General features: G+C 35.3%; 1 protein-coding gene across 1 annotated transcript; it reads left to right on the forward strand.

The window, feature by feature from the left end:
- Positions 1 to 1,327: 1,327 nt before the first annotated feature.
- THO1 (nuclear matrix protein-like protein) lies at positions 1,328 to 22,691 on the forward strand. Its single transcript, XM_088093957.1, has 23 exons — positions 1,328 to 1,850; positions 2,985 to 3,063; positions 3,212 to 3,271; positions 3,660 to 3,743; positions 5,555 to 5,629; positions 7,004 to 7,094; positions 7,860 to 8,005; positions 8,121 to 8,192; positions 9,580 to 9,652; positions 10,294 to 10,359; positions 10,455 to 10,501; positions 11,070 to 11,141; positions 11,257 to 11,382; positions 11,482 to 11,547; positions 11,629 to 11,670; positions 12,639 to 12,755; positions 12,866 to 12,948; positions 13,645 to 13,711; positions 19,377 to 19,448; positions 19,623 to 19,673; positions 21,121 to 21,180; positions 21,261 to 21,410; positions 22,130 to 22,691. Exons 3-23 carry the CDS (start codon positions 3,269 to 3,271, stop codon positions 22,379 to 22,381), a joined length of 1,815 nt encoding a protein of 604 aa, XP_087950083.1. The 5' UTR covers positions 1,328 to 1,850; positions 2,985 to 3,063; positions 3,212 to 3,268; the 3' UTR covers positions 22,382 to 22,691.
- The last annotated feature ends 810 nt before the right edge of the window (positions 22,692 to 23,501 follow it).

Here is a 23,501-nt window from a genome sequence, read left to right on the forward strand (position 1 = left end):
TTAATCGACAACGTTCACTTATTATATACAAATAAGTGTAATTCAATATAATATAAAAAATCAAAGTTATATTTGAACAAAAAAAAATGTACAATATGCTTTTTAGAAACTCAAATTGAAATAATTTAATTTAAAAAGACAACTTCGTCAAATATATTATTAAAATGTATCTTATATTTATATTAAATTATCTTAGAATAAATTATCTAGTTAATTTATTCTAAATTATCTTATATTTTAAAATAACACTATTATTTTAATAATACTAGAAGGTGTCATGTAAGAGGTGGAGTGTTTGTCCATTATCATCCAAATTTCTCAATTTAAATCAAATGTATTTAAATTTTCTAAAAAATTATAAAATTTCTAAAGTTAAGATGAACTTTGAGATATAGCTTTTTTGTCAGAACCCGACCCGTGTTAAGGGTTTACCTTAGTAGAAAGGACTTGTTGGTTCTGTGACTAAATCCGAACGACATAACTCATAATTCAGTTCAAATTCAAAGGTTTTGTGTGAATTTGGATTTGTAGGTACTCGTTGCACTGATCAATCCCAGTTCTAAGCGGTGTATGTCCAAAGTTTGTTGTGTCGAAATTTTATACTATTTACGTGAGTGAGTGCCTCCCCTTTCGCGTTCCATTTTCTAAGTTTTATCTGAATGATAATGTCGTTTATTTATTCCTTTTTTTTATGTTATATTTTCTTAAGAATAACAAAAGCGGTGTCGTGCTCCTGTAATTTTCTTTTTCTTTTCCCAGTTATTGTAGAAGGTTTGTCGGTTCAGTAGAAAAAAAGATGACTTGTACTCAAACTTCATGGTAAGCTTTGTTTTAGTGTTCACTTTTTTCCAGTGAATTTGCCACTGAGGTTCACTTTTTAAAGGGTAGACGTCAAATCCATGCACCATATTTTGTGTTTGTGGTGTGTGATTCTCGAAGGGCATGGTGAATTCCTTACACCCAATGTGTTTCTGTGCCTTTAATGGTGTTCTGTGTATTATTTATTTAGCTGATAGATTGTGTGATGCAACTGGATGTTTTCTTTATTGAATCTTATAGAGTTATAGTATCAAACTAGAAATAAATTACGACTGAGTTTGCTCAATGGATGTGAGATCAATAGTAAATATTCGAGAAAGTTTATAATATATTAATAAAAATGTCATGTTATTTGATTGGTCAAAGTCTAGTATGGTGGGATAAAAGGACTCGTGGACATGTCTAAGTTTAGTAGAGAATAAAATAAAATAAAAATGGGTGAAGTTAAAATAGGAATGGGCAAAATAAGATGAGTAAAATAGTTATTAAATATCAGCAAAATCATCTTGGTCTAGTGGTAATGTGCTGTGTGCTTGTTTGCGTGGTTTTTATGCATCTGAGGTGGTTTTTTTGGGCTGGGTTACGAACCCATTAATCAAAGAGGGTAGTCAGGATCAGAAGCTCATTTCTCCTCTTCTTTCTTTTTCGTAAAAGCCTCTCTCTTCTTTTCTTCCCTTCTTTTTTCTTATTTTTTCGAAAACCCTAGGGCAAAGGGGGATTTTTAATGCATGAGAGAGAGGACGTGAGGAAGAATCCAATGCTTAGAGGATTAACGGACAAAAACAAAATTAAGAGAGCGAGGATCACTTACTAGGAGTAAAGAAGAAGATGAATCCAAAGTGAGGGGTTTAATTTCTAGGTTCAATTTGGGGTGATGGAGAAGCCTACAAATAGGACGAGCAAGAGAGGGTTAGGGACACACCCAGAAAGCATTTTAGAAACCTAAGAGTGAGGGTTTGAGTGGAGTGAGAGACGCGGAAGTGCGGAGCTAGGTAGAAGTGGTTGCAACGTGAAGAAGAGCATGTTTCCAGGTATGGGGAGCCAACTTGGCTTGCTTTTAATTGTGGTTTTGGTCTGGATGCGTTATGAATGATGTTCTGCGGTGCGAATGGTTTGTTCAATATTCTGTTTTTGTTCATGTCGGATGGGTATGAATTGCTATAGCTGCTGAGATAATTTAGAATCAGTAAATATGTATTTGGAAGCAATTAATTAGACTTTTCAGTCATTTCTACGTATGATGAATGGTAGATGTTGCATAGTCAATTTAGATGTTATGGTAATTGTTATGCTTTGTTGAGACATGATATGCGGATAGTTGTTGGATTTCAAGTAATTCTTTTCGTGTCTAATGTTAGTTTCTAGTTCTTAGTGAAGCGGTTTTACAACACTGTTGTGTTTTTGCCCAAGATGTTGGATTGAGTATGTTAAAATGTCAGATTGTAGAGGCACACGTGAAAATTAGTATTATGTTGTTAAAATCTGATATTTGCTTGGATGATTGAATGGAATCAATGATAATTATTTACATTGGGATGACAAAATTCTACGTGCTAGACTAGAATACTATGACATTATGTATATTGTTTACAAAGTAGTATAAAGGCTTAGTATGTGTCTACAGGTCTGATAGAACTTTGTTAATGGATAAATTGACTATAATTTTGTTGGTATATGTTTAAAAAAAAATTAGAGGTACTTAATTTGTGTATGACTGGAATTACTTGTATGTCATCCATTCCTCTGTTTTGGGTTGTGTTGGAAGTCCAACATCGACTAAAGATAAGGCAAATTTAGTGTATATAAGTGGGTGCAAACCTCACCTTACAAGTGGGGCTGAGTTAGGCTGAAAACTCACTATTATCTTATATTTTAAAATAACACTATTATTTTAATAATACTAGAAGGGTGTCATGTAAGAGGTGCAGTGTTTGTGCATCATCATCCAAATTTCTCAATTTAAATCAAATGTATTTAAATTTTCAAAAATTATAAAATTTCTAAAGTTAAGATGGACTTTGAGATAGAGTTTTTTGGTCAGAATCCGACCCGTGTTAAGGGTTTACCTTGGTAGAAAGGACTTGTTGGTTCTGTGACTAAATCCGAACGACATAATTCATAATTCAGTTCAAATTCAAAGGTTTTGTGTGAATTTGGATTTGCAGGTACTTGTTGCAGTGATCAATCCCAGTTCTAAGCGGTGTATGTCCAAAGTTTGTTGTGTTGAAATTATATACTTTTTACGTGAGTGACTGCCTCCACCTTCCGCGTTCCATTTTCCAAGTTTTATGTGAATTATAATGTCGTTTATTTATTCCTGTTTTATGTTATATTTTCTTAAGAATAACAAAAGTGGTGTTGTGCTCCTGTAATTTTTCTTTTCTTTTCTCAGTTATTGTGGAAGCTTTGTCGGTTCAGTAGAAAAAAAGTGGACTTGTATTCAAAATTCATGGTAAGCTTTGTTTTAGTGTTCACTTTTTTCCAGTGAATTTGCCACTAAGGTTCACTTTTTAAAGGGTAGAAGTCAAATCCATGCACCATATTTTGTGTTCGGGATGTGTGATTCTCGAAGGGCATGGTGAATTCATTACACCCAATGTGTTTCTGTACCTTTAATGGTGTTCTGTTTATTTTTTATTTAGCTACTAGATTTTGTGATGCAACTGGATGTTTTCTGTTATACTATCAAACTAGAAATAAATTATGTCTGAGCTACCTTTTGTTGAGTTTTAAAACTTTTTAATGCAGTTAGGTTTTTGTTTTTTCCCCTATAATTATTTTTGTTTTAGTTTTTTTCAATTTCATTGGTTGGGTCTTTTCTGGTTTGTTTTTGTACTCAGGAGGTATTCAAAAGGGCCATACTACAGCCTGGGCCACCTGAAAATTTTGCTTTGAAGACAGTCCAAGAAGTAATAAATCCTCAGGTATGAGTACTCTTTTGAAAATTTGACTCCTATGCCGTACATGTTAATGAGAATTGTGGAACTAGTTTGTAAAATTTTAGACATGATAATGGTTTGAGCACTTTATTCCTGGAGTTACCTTAGAGGTGGTGGTGGTGGTTATTAATATTTGTTTAATTCTATTAGTTTGATTATTGTTTCTTTGGGTTCTTGTTGAGAGGACAGTGATAGTTGTCAGGTTGGGTGATGTCTGAAAGGTACAGAAAAGGAAGATATTTGAATTTAAGGCACTGTTAGAAAAGAATGGAGGAACTGTTGATTCATAGTAGTCCACCCCAAATAGTGACGTGGAGCAACCAAGCCAAAAAATTGCTATAGTGGGATAGTGGTATGAGCATTGTTTTGAACTGGAAACCTTAAACATGATGTACGCTAAACATGTATATATATGCTGAAAAGTAAACAAAGAAATACCCAATGTTAAAGAGAAGTCATTGTTGTTTTGTTAGGAAGTTAGAAGTACATGAGAGGAGGAATAAAAGAGGAGGGAATTAAACTAATACCGAACTGTAAGGCAGGGGGAAGTGAGGCCAAACGGTGCATGAGAGGAGAAACGGAACGGTAAGGCAAGGGGGAAGTGAGGCCGAATAGAAAGACAGGAGAAAGTGAGGCCGAACGGTGTAAGAGAGGAGAAGCTGAACGATAAGGCAGTGGGAAGTGAGGCCGAATGGTAGAGGCTGACTATTTTACGAATTATGAAGAGGTTATTTTCTTGAGTATAGACTAGACATATTTTCCAACGAAGGAAGGTAGGCTTCCTTGGGGAAGAGTATACTTGTATTTTCGATACTTTACTGAATCAATAATACATATATACTTACTTTCAATTCTGTTGTTCGAGTGCTGAAGTGAGAAGAGAGTATAGATTAGGTTATTTGCACAAAGTAACCTAACATGTTCCAACTTTTTAGAGAGATTGGGGACAAAATAGAGAAGAAAGAAGTATATACTTGGCTGAAATGGCAGTGGGTGGGTCACAAAGTGGTGAATGGCTGGGATGTCGTTGGAGAAGAGGTGGATCTCTGCAAACTGGTGAGAATAGAGCCTGACATACTAGATATTTGCCAGAAACGAGCTGCATGGCAATGTTGTGAGCAGTGATGGAAACTGGTGGAGGAGTAACTGTTCAACAGTGACTGTGCTTGCAGTTGGAGGGACGCATGAACTAATGTAAGGGGAACAGGAAAAGGCCAACTTATAGAACCTATGTGATTTTCCAGTGTCAATTCCCTTGCCCCCTGGCCAAGCTTGAAACAACACTCAAGCAGAGGCTATTTGAAAACAGCAGGTCACAAATAGGCAGGATGGCAACATTTAATCATGCCTCTCTACCATCATGGCCATGCACAGTGTGACAGTTCCGAGGATGGGACGAGTAGGATACCATGATAGTGCACTTACTATTAACTACTTTGTTGATTGTGGAAGGGTTTTAGGTTGTGCTAGCTGTAGATCTCATTTCAAAATCTTAAGTTTGTTTTTGTTTTTGGTTTCATAATGAATTTTTTGTGATATAAAAGAATTTAAAATATAACTTTTTTTATTATTTTGGAAATCTTGAGAGTTCTTCTAGAAGACTCATTCTTCATGGTGTATATGTCCTATCTCTCGCTCTAGTATAAAATCAGCTCTTTTGATGACTTACATTGTCTGTCCGATATTCCATTTCCATTATGTTTGCATGGTAACTGATTGATAACGCTTGCCTGAGGTTCTCTTTGTGGTAGTTTTCATGTGATTTTGTTAACGGCTGATTCATTTGTGTGCAACAGAAACAAACGAAGTTGGCCCAAGATGAGAATCAATTCCTAGAAAATATTTTACGTATGCTGCTTCAGGAGTTTGTGGTATGTCTAACTGTTGCCCGTATTCATAATTCATCATTTGTTTTTTCTGTCCTTGTTGAATTATAACAATAATATAATTCTAGAACAAGGATTCCTTGTAAAATACCATTGAGAATGTTACTGCCGTGCATCAATCATAAATGGTGCTTTCTAGGATTGCCCCCCTCACCCCTCCCCCTCCTCTGTTGCATGGTTTTTATGCTTGATATGTACAGGAGCTGCACTTTTAATTTAATTTCATTTTACAGAGGGACTTTATTGCATTAGTCAAATTCACAAGAACTAAAAAGTATTATGCTTGTTAGAAAACAAGAGTTTAAGCAAGTGATGGAAGAAAACAGGACATTTAGACTGAGAATATTGGAATTCACTAATTTGCTGGACTGTTTGTTACATAAAAAAAAGTCCTTATTCTCATATTTATCCTATTCTCATATTTATACTAATACAATTACCAAATGACACTTAAACCTATACTTTGCTAACCTACAATAACCTGCTCACCTAATGCCAAAGGATTTTAAGAAACCTAAACAAAGATAACTTCAGTAAAGTTGGCAAATCAGGATTCCTATTGGTCCTGGCTATGTTAGTTGCATTTGCAGCCTGAGTTACACCAGTTGCACCATGACATCGATGTAACTCTTTAAATCACCAACAAAATTCCAAAAACACTTAAATTGATTGAGTTTCTCCAAGTAATAAGTAACCATTAAACAAACAATCACAAACATAGGCTTATTTTCTTTTTTTTCTTTCTATCTTATTACATATAAAAAACTTTTTTTTTGATGAAGTGATGAATAATATACAGGGCTTAAAATAAGAAACAATAGTTTACATTAAGGAACAAGAGGAGTGTGAGCAACACATTGAATTTTACCAAATATTAAATAATGTATTAAATAGTGTAAGAAAGTATGTTGAAAATAAAGTATTAAGTATTGTTAGCATTTCTCTGAGGAACAATGGACATCAATGTAATAAAGCTATCAAACCCTCAACATGTTTGTGAGACAATGTGCTTTCTACTGCATGCAAGACAAACGAATACTTTATTCCCAAAACAATTGCTTATTTCAGTGAGCTATGTTACACCCAGATGCACCAAACTGTATCCAAAACCAGTAAATATGGTCAACAAAAACTGGACCAAGTATTTCTATTACTCTTTTTCTTTGCATTCAAATGTTAAGAGTTGTACCTTATGGAGTGTTATCTAGATAACTAAGTCAAAGAGTGTTCTAAGAAACATAATTTAAGAATTGAGTCTATCCAATGCTTCTCTTGCTTATTTTCCTTTCTCTGTTTCATTATTGCCTTGGGTATGTCTGTTTAAGTATCTGAATTATTTTTCTTGTACCTATGCTTCAGTCCGCAGCAGCATCTTCTGAGAAAATAATGCAATTTGGGCAATCCATGGATTCTAGTGGAACTACTCAGGGATTCATTCCTCGCCTTCTTGGTATATGCACCATTCCACTTTTCAGAAAACATTCTTTTGGGGTTCTTTACATTCAATTGTTCTTATAATTTTGATGAAGTGTATATTTTGCTCTTATACAAGAAATTTTATTTTTTGACTAGAGCATTTATTGAAATTTATAAAGCACATATGTAATATAAATATCGTGAAAGGAACAATAATAGAAAATTGTGTGGAAACTATGGCCATAAACCAGGAAGAAAACTTAGGACTAAGCATATTATTTGTTGTGTTACATGTATACAATTTAGTATGTGTAAAACTTGTGACTAATATTGCCACACACACACATTCAACAATATTAATGAATTTTGTGATAAAAAAATTTGAGAAAAAAAAATAAAGAAGACAACTTGTTTGATTGTATATTCAAGTAGTTATTTTGTGCAGAGTAATGTCTTTTGTGATTGGCATTCTTTATAACTACATCAAATTGATATTTCCAATTATTTTGTATGTGTTAATGCCAACTTTATATTTACTTGTTAGCACTTGTAAAATTATTTTGAATTCCCAACAAGACTGGGAGAGCTGCAAAATTATTAGGAGTTTCTGTTTTTTGTCTTTCTTTGTACCTTTTCCCTTCTCTTTGTTGTGGATTTCTCATCCTCTAACCAGCTCTGCATCGCTGAGAACCTGCTTGGTATCTCCAAAAAAGTTATAATGAGTTTTAGTTGTGTTTAATTGTATGCAAAGTTTTGTGTTCCTCTCCTACTCATGCTGTGTGTCGATTTCACTTTTCAGATATTGTACTATATCTGTGTGAGAAAGAACACATTGAAGGTGGAATGATTTTTCAGCTATTGGAAGACTTGACAGAAATGTCTACAATGAAAAACTGCAAAGATATTTTTGGCTATATAGAGAGTAAACAAGACATATTGGGCAAAGTATATTTCTCAGTTGTTTTTAGCTCTTTGTGCTTGTCTATTAACTATTTATACTATAAGTAACCATATCATGGCCTGTCTTACTCAAGAACTGTTGTGTTTGTGTGACTTACAGCATGAACTTTTTGCTCGAGGAAAACTTGTAATGCTGAGAACCTGCAATCAACTTCTTCGACGTCTGTCAAAGGTACATTTTGCACAAGTACATGGTCTAATAAAAAAATTGCTGTAGTAAATAATGAGCTCTTTGTTACAGATAAAAAAAAACGGTATTTTGATGTAAAATAATTTAGTGATTTGGTTTTGGAGACATTTATAAAAGAGTAGAATCTAAATTATCATTGTTTACAATCATCAAATTCACTTTAAAGAAATTGGTAAGTTTTATGAGAATCATTTTAATTGGATTTTAGATTCTTTTCAAATTCTAATTATTTTGGAAAACTTAAAGGTGTGAAAAACCTTTAAAAGTAAGTATTTTCTTAAAAAAGTTGTTTTTTAGTAAAATAGCTGTAACAAAGAGATTTTATTATTCCTGCTTCTTCTATATGTTTCAACATCAAGGGCCCTTTTTGTCTCTCCTACGTTTCTGCTTTTTTTCTTTTTTGTTGTTCATATTCACCTCTCAGTGAATGGTGACTTGTATTGTATGCATATTTAGGGGCTAATGAGGACATTTGCTTGATGAATTTGTTATATGCATACCGTCATATGATGCAGTATGCAATTTAAATCCTTGAAAGCAAAGAAATATGATGACAATTTTGGAAAAAAAATTAGAACAAGGTGTTTTGGTAAAAAAATATTTCTATTTTGGAAACTATTAACCTCTACACGGGGTTATTAAATCAGTTAGTTAGCAATTAACTCATTGGATTCTTTAAAAATTGAACATTGCTACTGTTTCCCTTTTGTGGGGAGGGGGTGCTAAGGCTGAATTCTCACCATTATGGGTGGTGGTGATCCACTTTCTTTTGTAACTGGTAGAAGTCCCATATCAACTAGAGATAGAGTATATAAGTGGATTCGAACTTCACCTTACAAGCCAGTTTTGTGAGGTTGAATTAGACTTAAAGTCCACTTCTTAACAATAACCATTTATTCCAGCTATGAAGTGCTTCCAGTGGGATTTCAAGACCTGTGTTTTAAGTAAAGTCATGCTTGGAGCTTGGTTTCCTTGCTTCCTTTTTTGTTTTCTCTATCTTCCTTGCAGTTTGATAAAATTCATAACTGACTTTCTTTTGACAGGATATTTTGCTTAGTCAATTAACCAGATGATTTTTTTCTCAAAGTTTTTTGTTTGCTTTCAAGTTAAGGAACAAAATTACATGCTGTATGTTTCTTGCCTATTGGACGGTAGACATATTCACATATCAAAGGCTCTATATTTCTTGTTACATTCTTGTAAGCTGTAGTTATAGGATAAACTATTCATTTCGTGGGCTTTATAGTATTGAATAAGTATTCTTTTAAGTCAGGTTTGCCGAGGATCCATATTTATGTGTGAAGAAATTACTGTATTTTGTTTTTCTGATGATAGCTGTAATTAGATGTGTTGTTTTTTTATGTTATAGGCAAATGACGTGGTCTTTTGTGGAAGGATTCTCATGTTTTTAGCTCATTTCTTTCCATTATCAGAGCGATCAGGTATAATTATGTAAACTAGGTTTGTACATGGGTCGGTTCTCGTTGGTTACCAATGTATCACCTGTTCAGTAAAAAAATCTTGCATTGGGTTTGGTCGGATTTCTAAATTTTTTTATTTCACGCTGTCCAACCCATCCTTGACAAAGTTGGGTCAATTGGATCACACTTTGAAAAAAAAATTGCTAAAATTTGTAATTTGAAAACATGTTTTAGAATAACTATTTTAAAAAATAGACTATATTATTTAATATTTGAGCAATTGAAATTTAATATTTCATAAGCTCACATTCAGTTAATAGAATAATGGGCAAAATTGAACAATTGTTATATTAATATTATTATTATTATTTATTATTTATTATTTATTATTATTATTTTTATTGCTTAATAATTTTGGTTTGGTTGGATTGGGTTTTGTTTTCAATATACGCAACTCATCATCCAACCCATAATAGATTAAGTTGGGTCGGGGTTGACCCAATCACTGAGAAAACTCAATCCAATTTATTGAGTTGAAATATTGAGTCGTCGATTTATCCGACCTAGTGAATATCCCTAATGTAAGACTGTATTCACATTTGGTGTCAATTTCCTTTTCCTGAATCCTTTGTCAGTTTGATGGTTTTGGTAAACATTTGCAGCTCTAAATATCAAAGGAGTTTTTAACACATCAAACGAAACAAAATTTGAAAAAGAACCCTTGGAAGGTATATTTTAATTCCATTTTTGATATGTTCTTATTAATGCAAGTAAGGTTTAATTTTTATTTCCAGCTAATAATTTATTTTTACTCACTTTTCAGGCATATGCATTGATTTCAATTTTTATCAGACTTTTTGGGGTCTTCAGGTGGGTCTTCATTGCAATTTTAGTTCTTGAAGTTGGAAAAGTGGTCTCTTCCATTACAGTACTTATTCAACTTGTTTCGCAATAACATTTATAATATGTTTTATCATTAATAAAATTAAATCATCCCTTTGTGTCATCTGTAATGGGTTTATTTGTTACACATTCAAAGGAACTGGATATGCCTATAATATTTTTTCACTGTTGCTGGTAGGAGAATTCCTGTTCTTTATTTATTTATTTTTTCTCAATTTCTTCAAAAAGTTATTTTATCTTGACAAAATCTGAAATTCAAGATGGTCCTTGTATCTGTTAAACTTACAATATGGTTACTTCTATGGGAAAATACTTTGATAATGTATTATACAATCATATAATTAGTAGCTTGAAATTTATTTTAAGAAAGTTAAACAAGTGGATGAAATGCATATTTTCCTCATGATCTTTAAATGGAAAATTTTGTAATGAATAGTTCTCATATTAAAGCCAGTGTATACCATTTTTGGCTACTTTTTATTTCAGAAAGAGGCTTAAAATGTGTGTTTGATCATTCTTATTTTCTTTGATGTAGGAATTTTTTTCTAACCCTGCTTCCGTAAGTCATGCTCCGATAAAGTGGCAGAAATTCACATCTAGTTTGTCGGTAATTATTTGTTTCATAGGTCTTGTTTGTGTTTGTTTATATGCAATTTTTTTTCTTGAATATGATATTGCTGCAGTTCTTGCATTTTTACCTCTGATTTTTTGTTGGATAAAAGGTTGTATTAAATACATTTGAAGCACAACCATTGACCGATGAAGAAGGAGATGCTAATAATTTAGAGGAAGAGGCAGTTAATTTTAGTATAAAATATCTTACAAGCAGCAAACTAATGGGTCTAGAGGTAAGCAGTTTGACTGTTTAATTTTAGTTCAGATGTTCTTGTCTTGACTCATGATCACCTCATTCTTTTGTTCCTTTTTGGTGGTGGAATGCTAAACAGTTAAAGGATCCAAGTTTTCGACGTCACGTTCTTGTACAGTGTCTTATATTATTTGATTACTTGAAGGTAATTTAAAAAATTAATGTCTTTGTGATGTATTAAACACAATCTATATTAGTTTATGGTTTCAACTTCATTTGCATTTAGGCCCCTGGAAAAGGTGACAAGGATTTGCCATCTGAAAGCATGGTCAGTGCTGCCTACCTTGATTTCTTTAGATTATGCAATATATACTAAATTGTCTTCACTGTTGTATACATATTTTGACTATCTATCGGAGTGCCTTCTGCATCTCTTTCTGAGTGCTCACTATTTGCTATCATTGCTTTGCTATTCATGATCCATACTGTTCCTCTTCAATTACTGAAACGGGTGATGTCTAGATTTATTTCTTGCGTTTATAATTTGCTAGAATCCTACTGCCAATACATTTCATAATAGCACAAAATAGGAGCATAGGAATCCTCTTTGTGCTATTAAAGTGTACTATAAAGTAAACAAAAGAGAAAATTATTAATTTGAAAAAGGGAATTCCGATCTCTATGCAAATTATAATATGTATAAATGTTTGTGGGCGCAATGGCCTTTCCAAACTCCCTTTAGATCTTTGAACTAGCATTTTAAAGCTTGAATAAAATGTCCACCTTGGTACCTTAGAATGTGAAAGAAAATCAAACATAACTTAGTAAAAATTTATTACGGAATCATGATCAGGAGTATGTGGTTGACCTAACTTAAGCATGCTGAGTTTATTTTCATTCTCTCTTTATATCCAGGGTTTCATGTTTGTATTAGTTTTCCATTTTTTATTCAATTTCAATACGTAGTTTTCTTTGACAGTAACAGTATCAAGATGCTGTTGGCTTTTAGTTTATGGCCGTATTCTTTAGGACATCACTATCCTCCATCATGTTATTAGATTCATATAAATTAGTATTTCAAACAGACATGCTTTGTTTTTGGTTGCTTGCTTTCCTGCCATTTTGTGGAAAAATGAATTGGTCTTCTTGGAAAGAGGCACTTTCTCTTACCTTGTTATTTGTTTTCAAGACTGCTTGTTTTCCATTAAATGTATTGTTAGAAACTGCTGTTTTGATTGAAGTACAATTGTTTACATCTAATGTACCTTGAACTGCATATTTTCTTATTTAATTCAGAAAGAAGAGATCACATCATGCGAGGAACGTGTTAAAAAACTTCTTGAACTGACACCACCAAAAGGGTCAGAGTTTCTTCACAAAATTGAGCATATATTGGAACGAGAAAAGAATTGGGTAAGCATCTTCCTTTAGCCTTTCCTCCCTATAAACACTTGCCTTTTACATTAAACGTGAAGATTATGTTTAGAATTTAGCTTAATATTATCCCATTCTGTACTTTTTAGGTGTGGTGGAAACGTGATGGCTGCCTGCCATATGAAAAGCAACCTATAGAGAAGAAAGCAGTACCAGAGGGATCCAAGAAGCGGTATGGCTGTTGACCAAAAATGTTTGGCATGTGATATTGGTTTAAGATTATAGAATAAAACTATTTTAGAATCTCCGAGGAGATAAGAAGAATTATTTCCTTAATTTCTTAAGGTCATTGTTTATTAATTAAAAACTAGTTATCTATACATGGAAGTTGCAGTAAACAACCAATTGAATGACAGTTTAAATTTGGGAAGTTTATGTCTGATTAATTGAAACACGGCAAAGTGGTCACATGCAATATACACTTCCACTACTGACGGCATTTTCAATGTTACTAGTTGACTGAAAGAAGTAAATAACACTTCTTTTGCGGGGAAAAACACCTGTCAATGTTTACTTTAGAGCTGTCATGGGACTGAACTCTGTAAATCTTTAAAGGTCATAGGTTAACATTGGGTAATGTACATGTCAATTTAAAATATACTTCTGGGTAGAAGATAAACAAAATATATATTGCTCACAACAAAGAAAACCACTTCTGTGTAGAGGTGACAAGTGGACAGGATACAACTAGGCTAAAATGACAGGCATGTGAGATTCTTTTTATTTAGAAAACAAAAATCTGACCATAAGCCACTGTAAATTATTTTATTATTATCATTGTTATTATTGTTATGCTGCTAATTTATACTGATTCTTTTCACAATGCTATCATTGTCTCGCTTACCATGTTCTGTGTTGCTGTTTTCAGTAGGCCAAGATGGAGACTGGGAAATAAAGAGCTATCTCAGTTATGGAAATGGGCAGATCAAAATCCGGTAGGTTACTTTGTACAGAGATTGTGACTAGTTGTCAACATAAAATGTATTTCTACGGAAGTAGATGATTGTGGATGCTAAACGCTAGGGTTATTTAGATATTGTCATGATATTCTGTACTTTATAATCAAAGTGGCTTTGCCCCTGGTTGTATTTTTGAATTTTTCGGCTCATCACACTCTGTATAGATATTCCCCTTTTCTAATGATAATTCATTCAAGTCAAACCTAGCTGATGGAAATGAAGCATCTCTCCTATATTTGAAGTAATTTTCATTATCTCTAAATATTATTATTTGACACACATTATGATTCACAATTTAAACTTTGCTTGGCGATTCATGATTTGAACCCTCAATTTGGTAACTGTTAGATGTTAAGATGTGTGTTTCTGTTATTTGGGCTTAGTCTATTCTGTATTAAGGGCATTGGCCCATATCATACAATATAAATAAATTACCCTATGTGTATGCTAAGCACACAAGGGATATTTTCTCCCAATCTTCTCTATTTCCATATGGTATCTAGAGCACAAGTCAACTCCACGGTCTCCGGCACCCATCACTGCCGCTGTCGTCGCAGTCGCCGCCATCGTCGTCGCTGTCGCCGGAGTTCCAGAATCGACCGGCGACCACACCATCGGAATCGTCTCGGTCGGGCGACCACCGTGGTACGAAGATCGCGGCGAACGGACCACCCACGTGCCTCCACGCGCCGCCGCAAGAGTCGTCGCTGCCGCCGCGCGTGCCGACATGTCGCCGGAGCTTTCTGGATCTGTGGTCGTTGCGTCAATCGGAGCACTTTGAATTTTTAGGGTTTCTCCCTCTCTATGGCGTCTTCCTCGTCTACAAACACCTCTATTGGTGGCTCATCTTTTGATCCCTCAATATATACCAATTATGTGAATGTACACTTGTCCATTGACAAGTTAGATGGCACAAATTATGCAACATGGGCGTCCGACATCAAACTTTGGTTGAAGAGTCAGGGGTACTTAGATCATCTTACTCAAAATGTGACTACTGCTCCCATAGATGACACTTCCCGCTAGATGAAAATTGATGCTCAGTTATGCATTGTTATAAAGTCCACCATTCACTCCTCACTAAAACAAATGTTTCGATTCTATGAAACATGTTCAGAAGTATGGGCACAAGCGAAGTTGTTATACACAAATGACACTCAGCATCTTTATGGTGTTTGTCAGGACCTATTAACTGTTATTGGTCCGCGCAATCCTGGTCCCATGGCAGAATATTTGGGTAAAATTCATGCCCTTCTTCATGACTTTAATGATATATTACCTCCTGCTTCCACTCTTGCTGAAGAATTGGAACAACGATCAAAGTTCTTCATGTTGTTGGCATTATACGGACTCTCTGATGATGTTTCTCATGTTCGTGATCAGATTTTGGGTTCTCCTGTCATACCCAACTTTACTTCTACTTGTTCTGCTCTTTTGCGTATACCGAGCAAACCCGTCACTGAGACATCCCCTCATACTGATGATTCCTCTGTTATGGCTGCTCAACGTGATGATCGAAGTCGGTCTCGCAAGCCAAGTAAAGGACGTCCAAAATGTGACCATTGTGGCAAGTTAGGCCACAAGATTGATAGATGTTATGCTCTCCATGGACGTCCTCCTCGACCTGTAGCAATGGCAAATTCTGATCCACTTCCCCGATCACCGTCTGCAGACCATCCTACTTCATCTAATACCGTAGACAAACCTGCAATCTTTAACGAATTTCTCAGATGGTATGAGGATCATCAGCACTCTGGTTCCACTACATCTGCATCTGTTGCACGTACAGGTACACCTTTTGTTGGTCTAACTCACTCCCTCGGACCTTGGGTCCTTGACTCAGCGCCACCGATCATATCACTGGTAACAAGTCCTTGTTTTCTTCCTTGTCATGTCCGGATAATTTACCCTCAGTAACAATGGCTGATGGGTCTAGAGTCTCATCTCATGGTATTGGTACTGTTAATATTTTTCCAACCATATCCATTGATCATGTACTTTATGTCCCTGGGTCTCCCTTCAACTTATTGTCCATTAGTCGTTTAACTCGTACTCTTAATTGTGTTATTTCATTTACTAAAGATTCTGTTTGGTTTCAGGACCGGAGTTCGAAACACATGATTGGCACAAGATGTGAGTCTCATGGCCTTTATACTCTCCGCCCTTCTCCACATGTTGGCGTAGTCATGGAGTCACCATCCCTTCTTCATGCTCAGTTCGGTCATCCTAGTCTTGCCAAACTACAACAACTTGTCTTGAGGTTGTCCACATTATCAAGTTTGTCGTGTGAGTCTTGTCAGTTAGGGAAGCATACTCGTAGTTCCTTTCCTCGTAGTGTCTCACAATGGGCGTCGTCCCCTTTTTCATTGGTTCATTCTGACATTTGGGGACCTAGTCGTGTTAAGTCCATTTTAGGTTTTCAGTATTTTGTTACCTTTATTGATGACTATTCCAGATGTACTTGGTTGTTTTTAATGAAGAATCGTTATGAGTTGTTTTCTATTTTCCAATCTTTTTTCAGTGAAATAAAAACACAGTTTGAGGTTTCTATTCGAAATTTACGTAGTGATAATGGCCGTGAATACCTTTCTCAACCGTTTAAACAGTTTATGGCTTCTCATGGCATTCTTCACCAAACCTCATGTGCTTATACCCCTCAACAAAATGGGTGGCTGAGCTTAAGAATAGACACCTTATTGAAACAACTCGTACACTTCTTATTCATTGTCAAGTACCCTCACGTTTTTGGGGTGATGTAGTTCTCACAGCATGTTATCTTATCAACCGCATGCCATCTTCCGTCCTAGATAACAAAATCCCTCATTCTATCTTATTTCCTCAAGACCCTCTGCATCCATTACCTCTTCGAGTTTTTGGGTCTACATGTTTTGTTCATGATTTTAGTCCTGGTCTTGATAAGTTATCTCCTAGGTCTCACAAATGTGTCTTCTTAGGATTTCCACGGTCACAAAAGGGCTATAAGTGTTTTTCCCCTTCCCTCAATCGTCATTTTATCTCTGCTGATGTCACTTTTGATGAGTCTTCTTTTTACTTTTCACATCTATCTTCTAGTTCTGTACCTCTCCCTGTTACTGTTGATATTCCTCTTATCTGTGATCCTCCTGGTGATGCTCCACCCATTTTGTCTTCTCCTTCTTTAGACTCTCATTCACCACAGGATCATCCTTCACCTCCACCCCTTCAGGTTTATAGTCGTCGTAATTGTCTCCCTCATGACTCACTTCCGGTGCCGCCTCATGTGTCTCCTCCGGCTCCAGCAACTGAGTCTGACTTGCCTATTGCCCTCCGTAAAGGTATACGCTCTACCCGTAACCCTTCCCCCCATTATACTGTTCTTAATTACCACAGATTATCTCCATCTTTTTATACTTGTCTCTCATCCATTTCTTCTGTGTCAATTGCCAAATCTGTGAGTGATGCCTTAACTCATCTTGGTTGGCGTCAAGCTATGATGGATGAATTAAGTGCTTTACAGGAAAGTGGAACTTGGGAGCTTGTCCAATTACCATCTGGAAAGTCTGTTGTTGGTTGCAGGTGGGTGTATGCTATCAAGGTTGGTCCTGATGGCACGATTGATCGTCTGAAAGCTCGACTGGTTGCCAAAGGCTACACACAGATTTTTGGTTTGGATTATGGTGATACTTTTTCTCCAGTGGCAAAAATGACCTTTGTTCGCCTATTCATTGCCATGGCCGCTCTTCGACAATGGCCTCTTTACCAAGTTGATGTCAAAAATGCTTTCCTCAATGGTGATTTGCATGAAGAAATTTATATGGAGCAACCGCCTGACTTTGTTGCTTAGGGGGAGTCATCTGGATTGGTATGTTGTCTTCGCAAATCCTTATATGGCCTAAAACAGTCTCCTCGGGCCTGGTTTGGTAAATTCGGTTGTGTTGTTTAACAATTTGGTATGTCTCGCATGAAGCGGATCATTCAGTGTTCTATCGCCACTCGAGTGCTGGATGTATCTACTTAATAGTGTATGTCGATGATATTGTTCTCACAGGAAGCGACTATCTTGGCATCTCTCAGATGAAACAACACCTTTGTTATCATTTTCAAACCAAAGATCTTGGCAAACTCCGGTACTTTTTGGGTATTGAAGTAGCACAATCCAATGATGGTATTGTCATATCTCAGAGGAAGTATGCGTTAGACATCTTGGAGGAAACAGGGTTAATGAACTGTAAATCTGTTGAGACACCTATGGACCCTAACGGACCCTAACATCAAACTCCTACCAAATCAGGGGGAGCCTTTCTCAGATCCTGAACGGTACAGAAGACTAGTTGGTAAATTAAACTATCTTACTGTTACGCGTCTTGACATTTCCTTCGCAGTTAGTGTGGTGAGTCAATTTCTAAACTCCCCATGTGAAGACCATTGGGATGTAGTTGTTCGCATACTAAAGTATATTAAAAGATCACCTGGAAAAGGTTTGCTATATGGCCCTAACAACGATACAAAAATCGTTTGTTATTCAGATGCTGATTGGGCTGGTTCCCCTTCTGATAGGAGGTCTACTTCTGGATATTGTGTCTCTATTGGTAGCAACCTGATATCTTGGAAAAGTAAGAAGCAAAGTGTTGTGGCAAGGTCCAGTGCAGAAGCAGAATATAGAGCTATGGTATCAGCTACTTGCGAGCTTGTGTGGCTTAAACAATTGCTTAGTGAATTGAAATTTGGAGATGTCACTCACATGATACTTATATGTGATAATCAAGCTGCTCTCCATATTAGCTCTAACCGTGTCTTCCATGAGAGAACCAAACACATTGAAGTTGATTGTCATTTCATTCGAGAAAAAATCATATTCGGAGATATCAAGACTGAGTTTGTTAACTCAAGTAACCAGTTGGCAGACATATTCACTAAGTCCTTACGAGGACCTAGAATTGATTATCTTTGTAACAAGCTTGGAACATATGATTTATATGCTTCAGCTTGAGGGGGAGTGTTAGATGTTAAGATGTGTGTTTCTGTTATTTGGGCTTAGTCTATTCTGTATTAAGGACATTGGCCCATATCTTACAATATAAATAAACTACCCTATGTGTATGCTAAACACACAAGGGATATTTTCTCCCAATCTTCTCTATTTCTCATAGTAACCTTGTCACTATAGATTATTCTTAAACTCTAGGAGAGAGAAATACGGAGTTGGCAGTGTATTACTGAGATAACATGGGTGCTTTATTTATATAGAGAAAATTAATCAATACAATATATAGAAGAGATTTGATATCCTCTAATCACAAAGACAAGGGGAAAAACTAAAAAATTTCCTAATAATGCATATAAAACCTTATATTCCTTCTTATATAGGACCAACTTTTTATTTATATAATTATAACTGTTATTATTAGATTATCTATGGATTAGAATTGTTTTATACTTCAATTCATTTGTTAGAGATGCTTTATGTCTCATCTTGAGAAGCTAGAATTTTGAGCATTTTATATTAAATTTCCTAACTGTTATTATTAAATTATCTTGTGTTTGCGTTGATGTTTTACTTGGTTTTCTTTTCTATGGTAAAAAGACATTTCTTTATTTCCATTGTGTTGGTCATATAATATTGACTGATTTTTTCTATTTATCACTTTTTTTTTATAATCAGAATGCTTTAACGGATCCTCAACGAGTTCAAACACCTTCAATTATGGAGTACTGGAAACCCTTGGCTGAAGATGTAAGCTTGCATATTCTTCTGCAGTGAGAATCTTGATTTTCCCTTCCTGTCTTCAATAATATTTCCAGACCGGTTGTTATGAATTTTCCTCATAATTTGATGTTCAGTTCCTATCCTTCTCCCCTTTCCCATTTTACTGAATATCAAAATTGTTTTGCATTTTTGAAATTACAGATGGATCCCTCCGCTGGAATAGAAGCTGAATATCATCACAAGAATAACAGGGTAAATCCTCTAATTAAAATTTTATTTTGGATGAAAAAGAAGTTTTATTTAAGAAAAACAAGGAAAGTAAAAATTTGAGAATTTAGTATCCTCAAAAACTTCAACAATAAAAAGTGATAAAGAACAAGCAGATTAATAATGCTGCTAGACTGCCTATTCTCTCTTCATTTTAGAAATGAAAACTCCCTTGACAATTGAAACAGCACTGGGCAGAATAGTGAGACAGCAGAATATATAAGCCTGTCCAAAACTACTTAATACTTATTTTACGTAAAGACACGTATGGCTGCTATCTATTGCTCCAGGGTCTCTGTTGTCTATAGTACCCATGGCTTAATGGTATGGAAAGTGGAGATATAATCGCCGCAAGGATGAAATGAAAAGGCAGAGAAGGAACTCATCATCCACTTATCTAACTAGATTTTCTAGAGCACTTAGCCATTTGAGAACTTATTAATTTGACCAGAGCATAAACTATGTAAAAACATCTTCCATAAATTACGGTGTGAGATGACTATTATCAGCTCTACCAAGCTTCGACTTCAGTAGTAGAAATAACCAGACGTGGGCGAAATCACCTTTCATCCTTGACCTTTTTTTCCTTTCATGCATTCTCTCCGGGGTTGTGATTTTTTGGACGAGACCAAACAAATGAGTTTGAGTGGGGCATTTTTCCGCCAATTATTTGGTCAAGCACTTAAATGCTGGCTTGCCAGCTCATGCATAATCATCTTTTTCAAGCACTTCTATGCCCTTGCTCTATGATACGACCCTGATCTCACTAACACTAGTGGCTGTAATGAGAGTTGCTTGTTGTGTTAAAAAATCATAAAATCCAAACCAAGATGTTGACAACCTTGGTCACCATGAATGTGATATTAAGAGTGGAACTTAAGGTTATTAGATATCTTCAAATTTTTATCTGTAAAGTAACTTGGACCCAGTAGCAAATCGTTTAGACTAGTCATATTCGTTATGCTGTTAAGTTGTATAGCTTGAAAAGCATTAAAAAGTATCTTCTAATAAATTTTATCTGAAAAATAAATGTAAATAAACAAAGTAAGGAATACTCTCTGTTGCAGGAATATAAAAGAAAAAGAAAGAATAAAGCAAAGCCAGTGGAAAAACAAAAAATGAAAACGAAAGAGCTCTTCAATTATCCTTCAGAGAGTAAAGACATCCTTGTGAAACTCCCTTTGATCATAAAGGGGGCATCACAGCTTCATCCTTATAGTGAGTCTGAAAAGACACAATTTTCATTAAAAATATGGGCATTTTATTGCAACGAAAGTCTCAAAACAGCTGCATACATAGCAACATGTAATAGAGTAGAATTTAAACAGAAAAATTCTTCCCAATTTTGTAGTTGCACATTTATTGTCTGATGGTTTTAGCCTTTAACTTGAAAATATACATCTTAAAAATTCTATTTTTCTTTTCAATTCAGGTTTATTGTTGGAAAGGTCTCCGTCTTGCTGCTCGACAAGACTTGGAGGGGTTTTCTAAGGTAACAGTGATTTTTTTTTATCTGCAATTTAGTATGTTTATTATTTTAGGTTGTGTGAAAGTCATAGATTTTGGTTGCAGTTTACTGATCATGGCATTGAAGGGGTTGTCCCACTAGAGCTTTTGCCACCAGATGTCCGATCTAAATACCAAGCTAAGCCAAACGACAGAAGTAAGCGTAGCAAAAAGGAAGAAACAAAAGGCTCTGCACATCAAGTTGAGGAAAATCAGGTTTCTTGATTCAGATCCACCTTTTCATTTTTCTTTTTTAATTACATCAGCTCAAGAGAAATACCATATTATACAGTACTGTAGAATTGGGTGGTTCAAATTGTTGCTAGTTGGTTGTGTGGTAATTGAATAATTTCTGTTTTGCTGTATTTCTTTATAGTTCAACTAACATATTTAAGGTTGGTGGCAATTCACTTTTAACGTCAGAGATTAATGTATTAGGAATTAAGAATTTTCTAATTTGTTGGTTTTCTTGTGTCACACAAAAACCTTTTTGAAAGGATTAGTGACAAAACATGTCACGGAGGATGGTACCGCTCTAGTTCATGTATCATGTTGAAAAGAGAGAAACTAAGAACGAATATGATGAATATAACATATATACTGTTTGATTGCTTTTATTTAAAAGGTTTTATTTGTAACAAGCTTTAAGTTTGGGAGGAGTGTTAGAATATATGAAAATATCAAAAAATATATTATTGTATCTTACAATATTCTTTAGGATTTGTTTGCTTAATTTGTTAGGATCATAATTAGTATAATTAGTGCGGTGTTTTATGAGACATCAAATACACCAAAACATTTTAACACATCATTTTTTAGTCTCAACTCTTCTCTTTTTTTCTTTATTTTGCATCTATAGTAACAAATCCAATGCTTAAAAGGAGTTTCTGAAATCACTTTTGGTCATGCCTTTTTTTCTTCTCTTAAAATAATAGATTGCCACAACTGCAACTGAGATGGATGGGGATGGCATTCGAACAGATAACACAGCAACACCTATGGAATTTGATGGTGCCAATGTCCCTGGTACTCAAGGTGGAACCCCAACACCTGAAGAACTTCAGAAGCATAGCTCAGACACTGATGTAGGACAGGAAGCCGGCCAATTAGAAGCAGATGGCGAAGTTGAGGCCGGAATCATAGATGGTGAGACAGATGCAGATGTTGATTTAGATACTGTTGGCTGAGGCCAGGCAAGTTTGCAGGTCGACATGTTAAGGATGATGAACATTGCGAGACATGTTGGCATCGTGTTTTTTGGACAAAGATAGCTACAATATTAACCACCTGGCCAAGTTAAATACACTTGCCGTTTTAATTATATTTATGTAGACTTTTGGTTTGAATGTCATTGGAAAATGGTTCTCTTAATGAATATGGCTCAAAAGAGGAATGAAATATTGTAAATCTGAGTTTTTCCTTAGTATTCTCTGTGCAATCAACACTTGAAATTTGTTTTATATGTCAAACATCAAATTGTGAGATTTGAGTTCCTGAGGTGAGGTGTGAAATGTGAGACAATAAAATATATCTATCTATTATTGTTAGGGATTAAATTATTTTTGTTAGGATATTTATCCTATTTTATTATCATTATAGTGTGTCAAGGGTTACCTTATTTATCATGATTATATTGTGTCTAGGATTATTCTATTTATCATGATTATATTGTGTCTAGGGTTACTCTATTTATAATGTACTTATGTATCAATTTATTTTTATAAATAGAAGATTGTGAGAGGGATCAATTAAGCCTTCTAGAATTTTACAGTTTCAATCTTAAGTTGGTATCAGAGCGGGTCGATCCTGCTCTGGTTTTTGTCTCATGTAATATATATTTGTCTGGTGCCACAGTTCTTCGTCGCCCGCCACCGTTCGTTGCTGCCCGCCATCGGCCATCGTCCACTGTCGGCCACCGTCGTTAGTCGCCGACCACCGTCACTGTCGGCCACCGCCCGTCGTTGTTGGCCACCGTCGTCCATCACTGTCACAGTTTCCTTCGTCTAAACCCTTAGGGTTTTTTTGTTCCTCGCTAGTACTATTCGTCTTCTTCAGAAATGGCGTCTGGTAGTACTCTTTCCTTCTCTGGAAGTCCATCAATTACCTCTGAGAAGCTAAATTGAAAAAATTATCTATCATGGTCTGCTGCCGTTGAAATGTGGTTCCTTGGCCAAGGGCATTATGACCACCTTGAGCGAGATGGAAGCCATGTGCCTACTGAAAAAGCTGATAAGTGGAAACAAGCAGATCTCTAGTTGTGTGCCCTGTTATGGTAATCAGTGGAACTCAAACTTCTTGTATCTTTGA

Source organism: Vigna umbellata, chromosome 7 (genome assembly GCF_029865625.1).
Source record: "Vigna umbellata cultivar VRB3 chromosome 7, Vumbellata_1.0, whole genome shotgun sequence".
Classification (NCBI taxonomy): Eukaryota; Viridiplantae; Streptophyta; class Magnoliopsida; order Fabales; family Fabaceae; genus Vigna; species Vigna umbellata.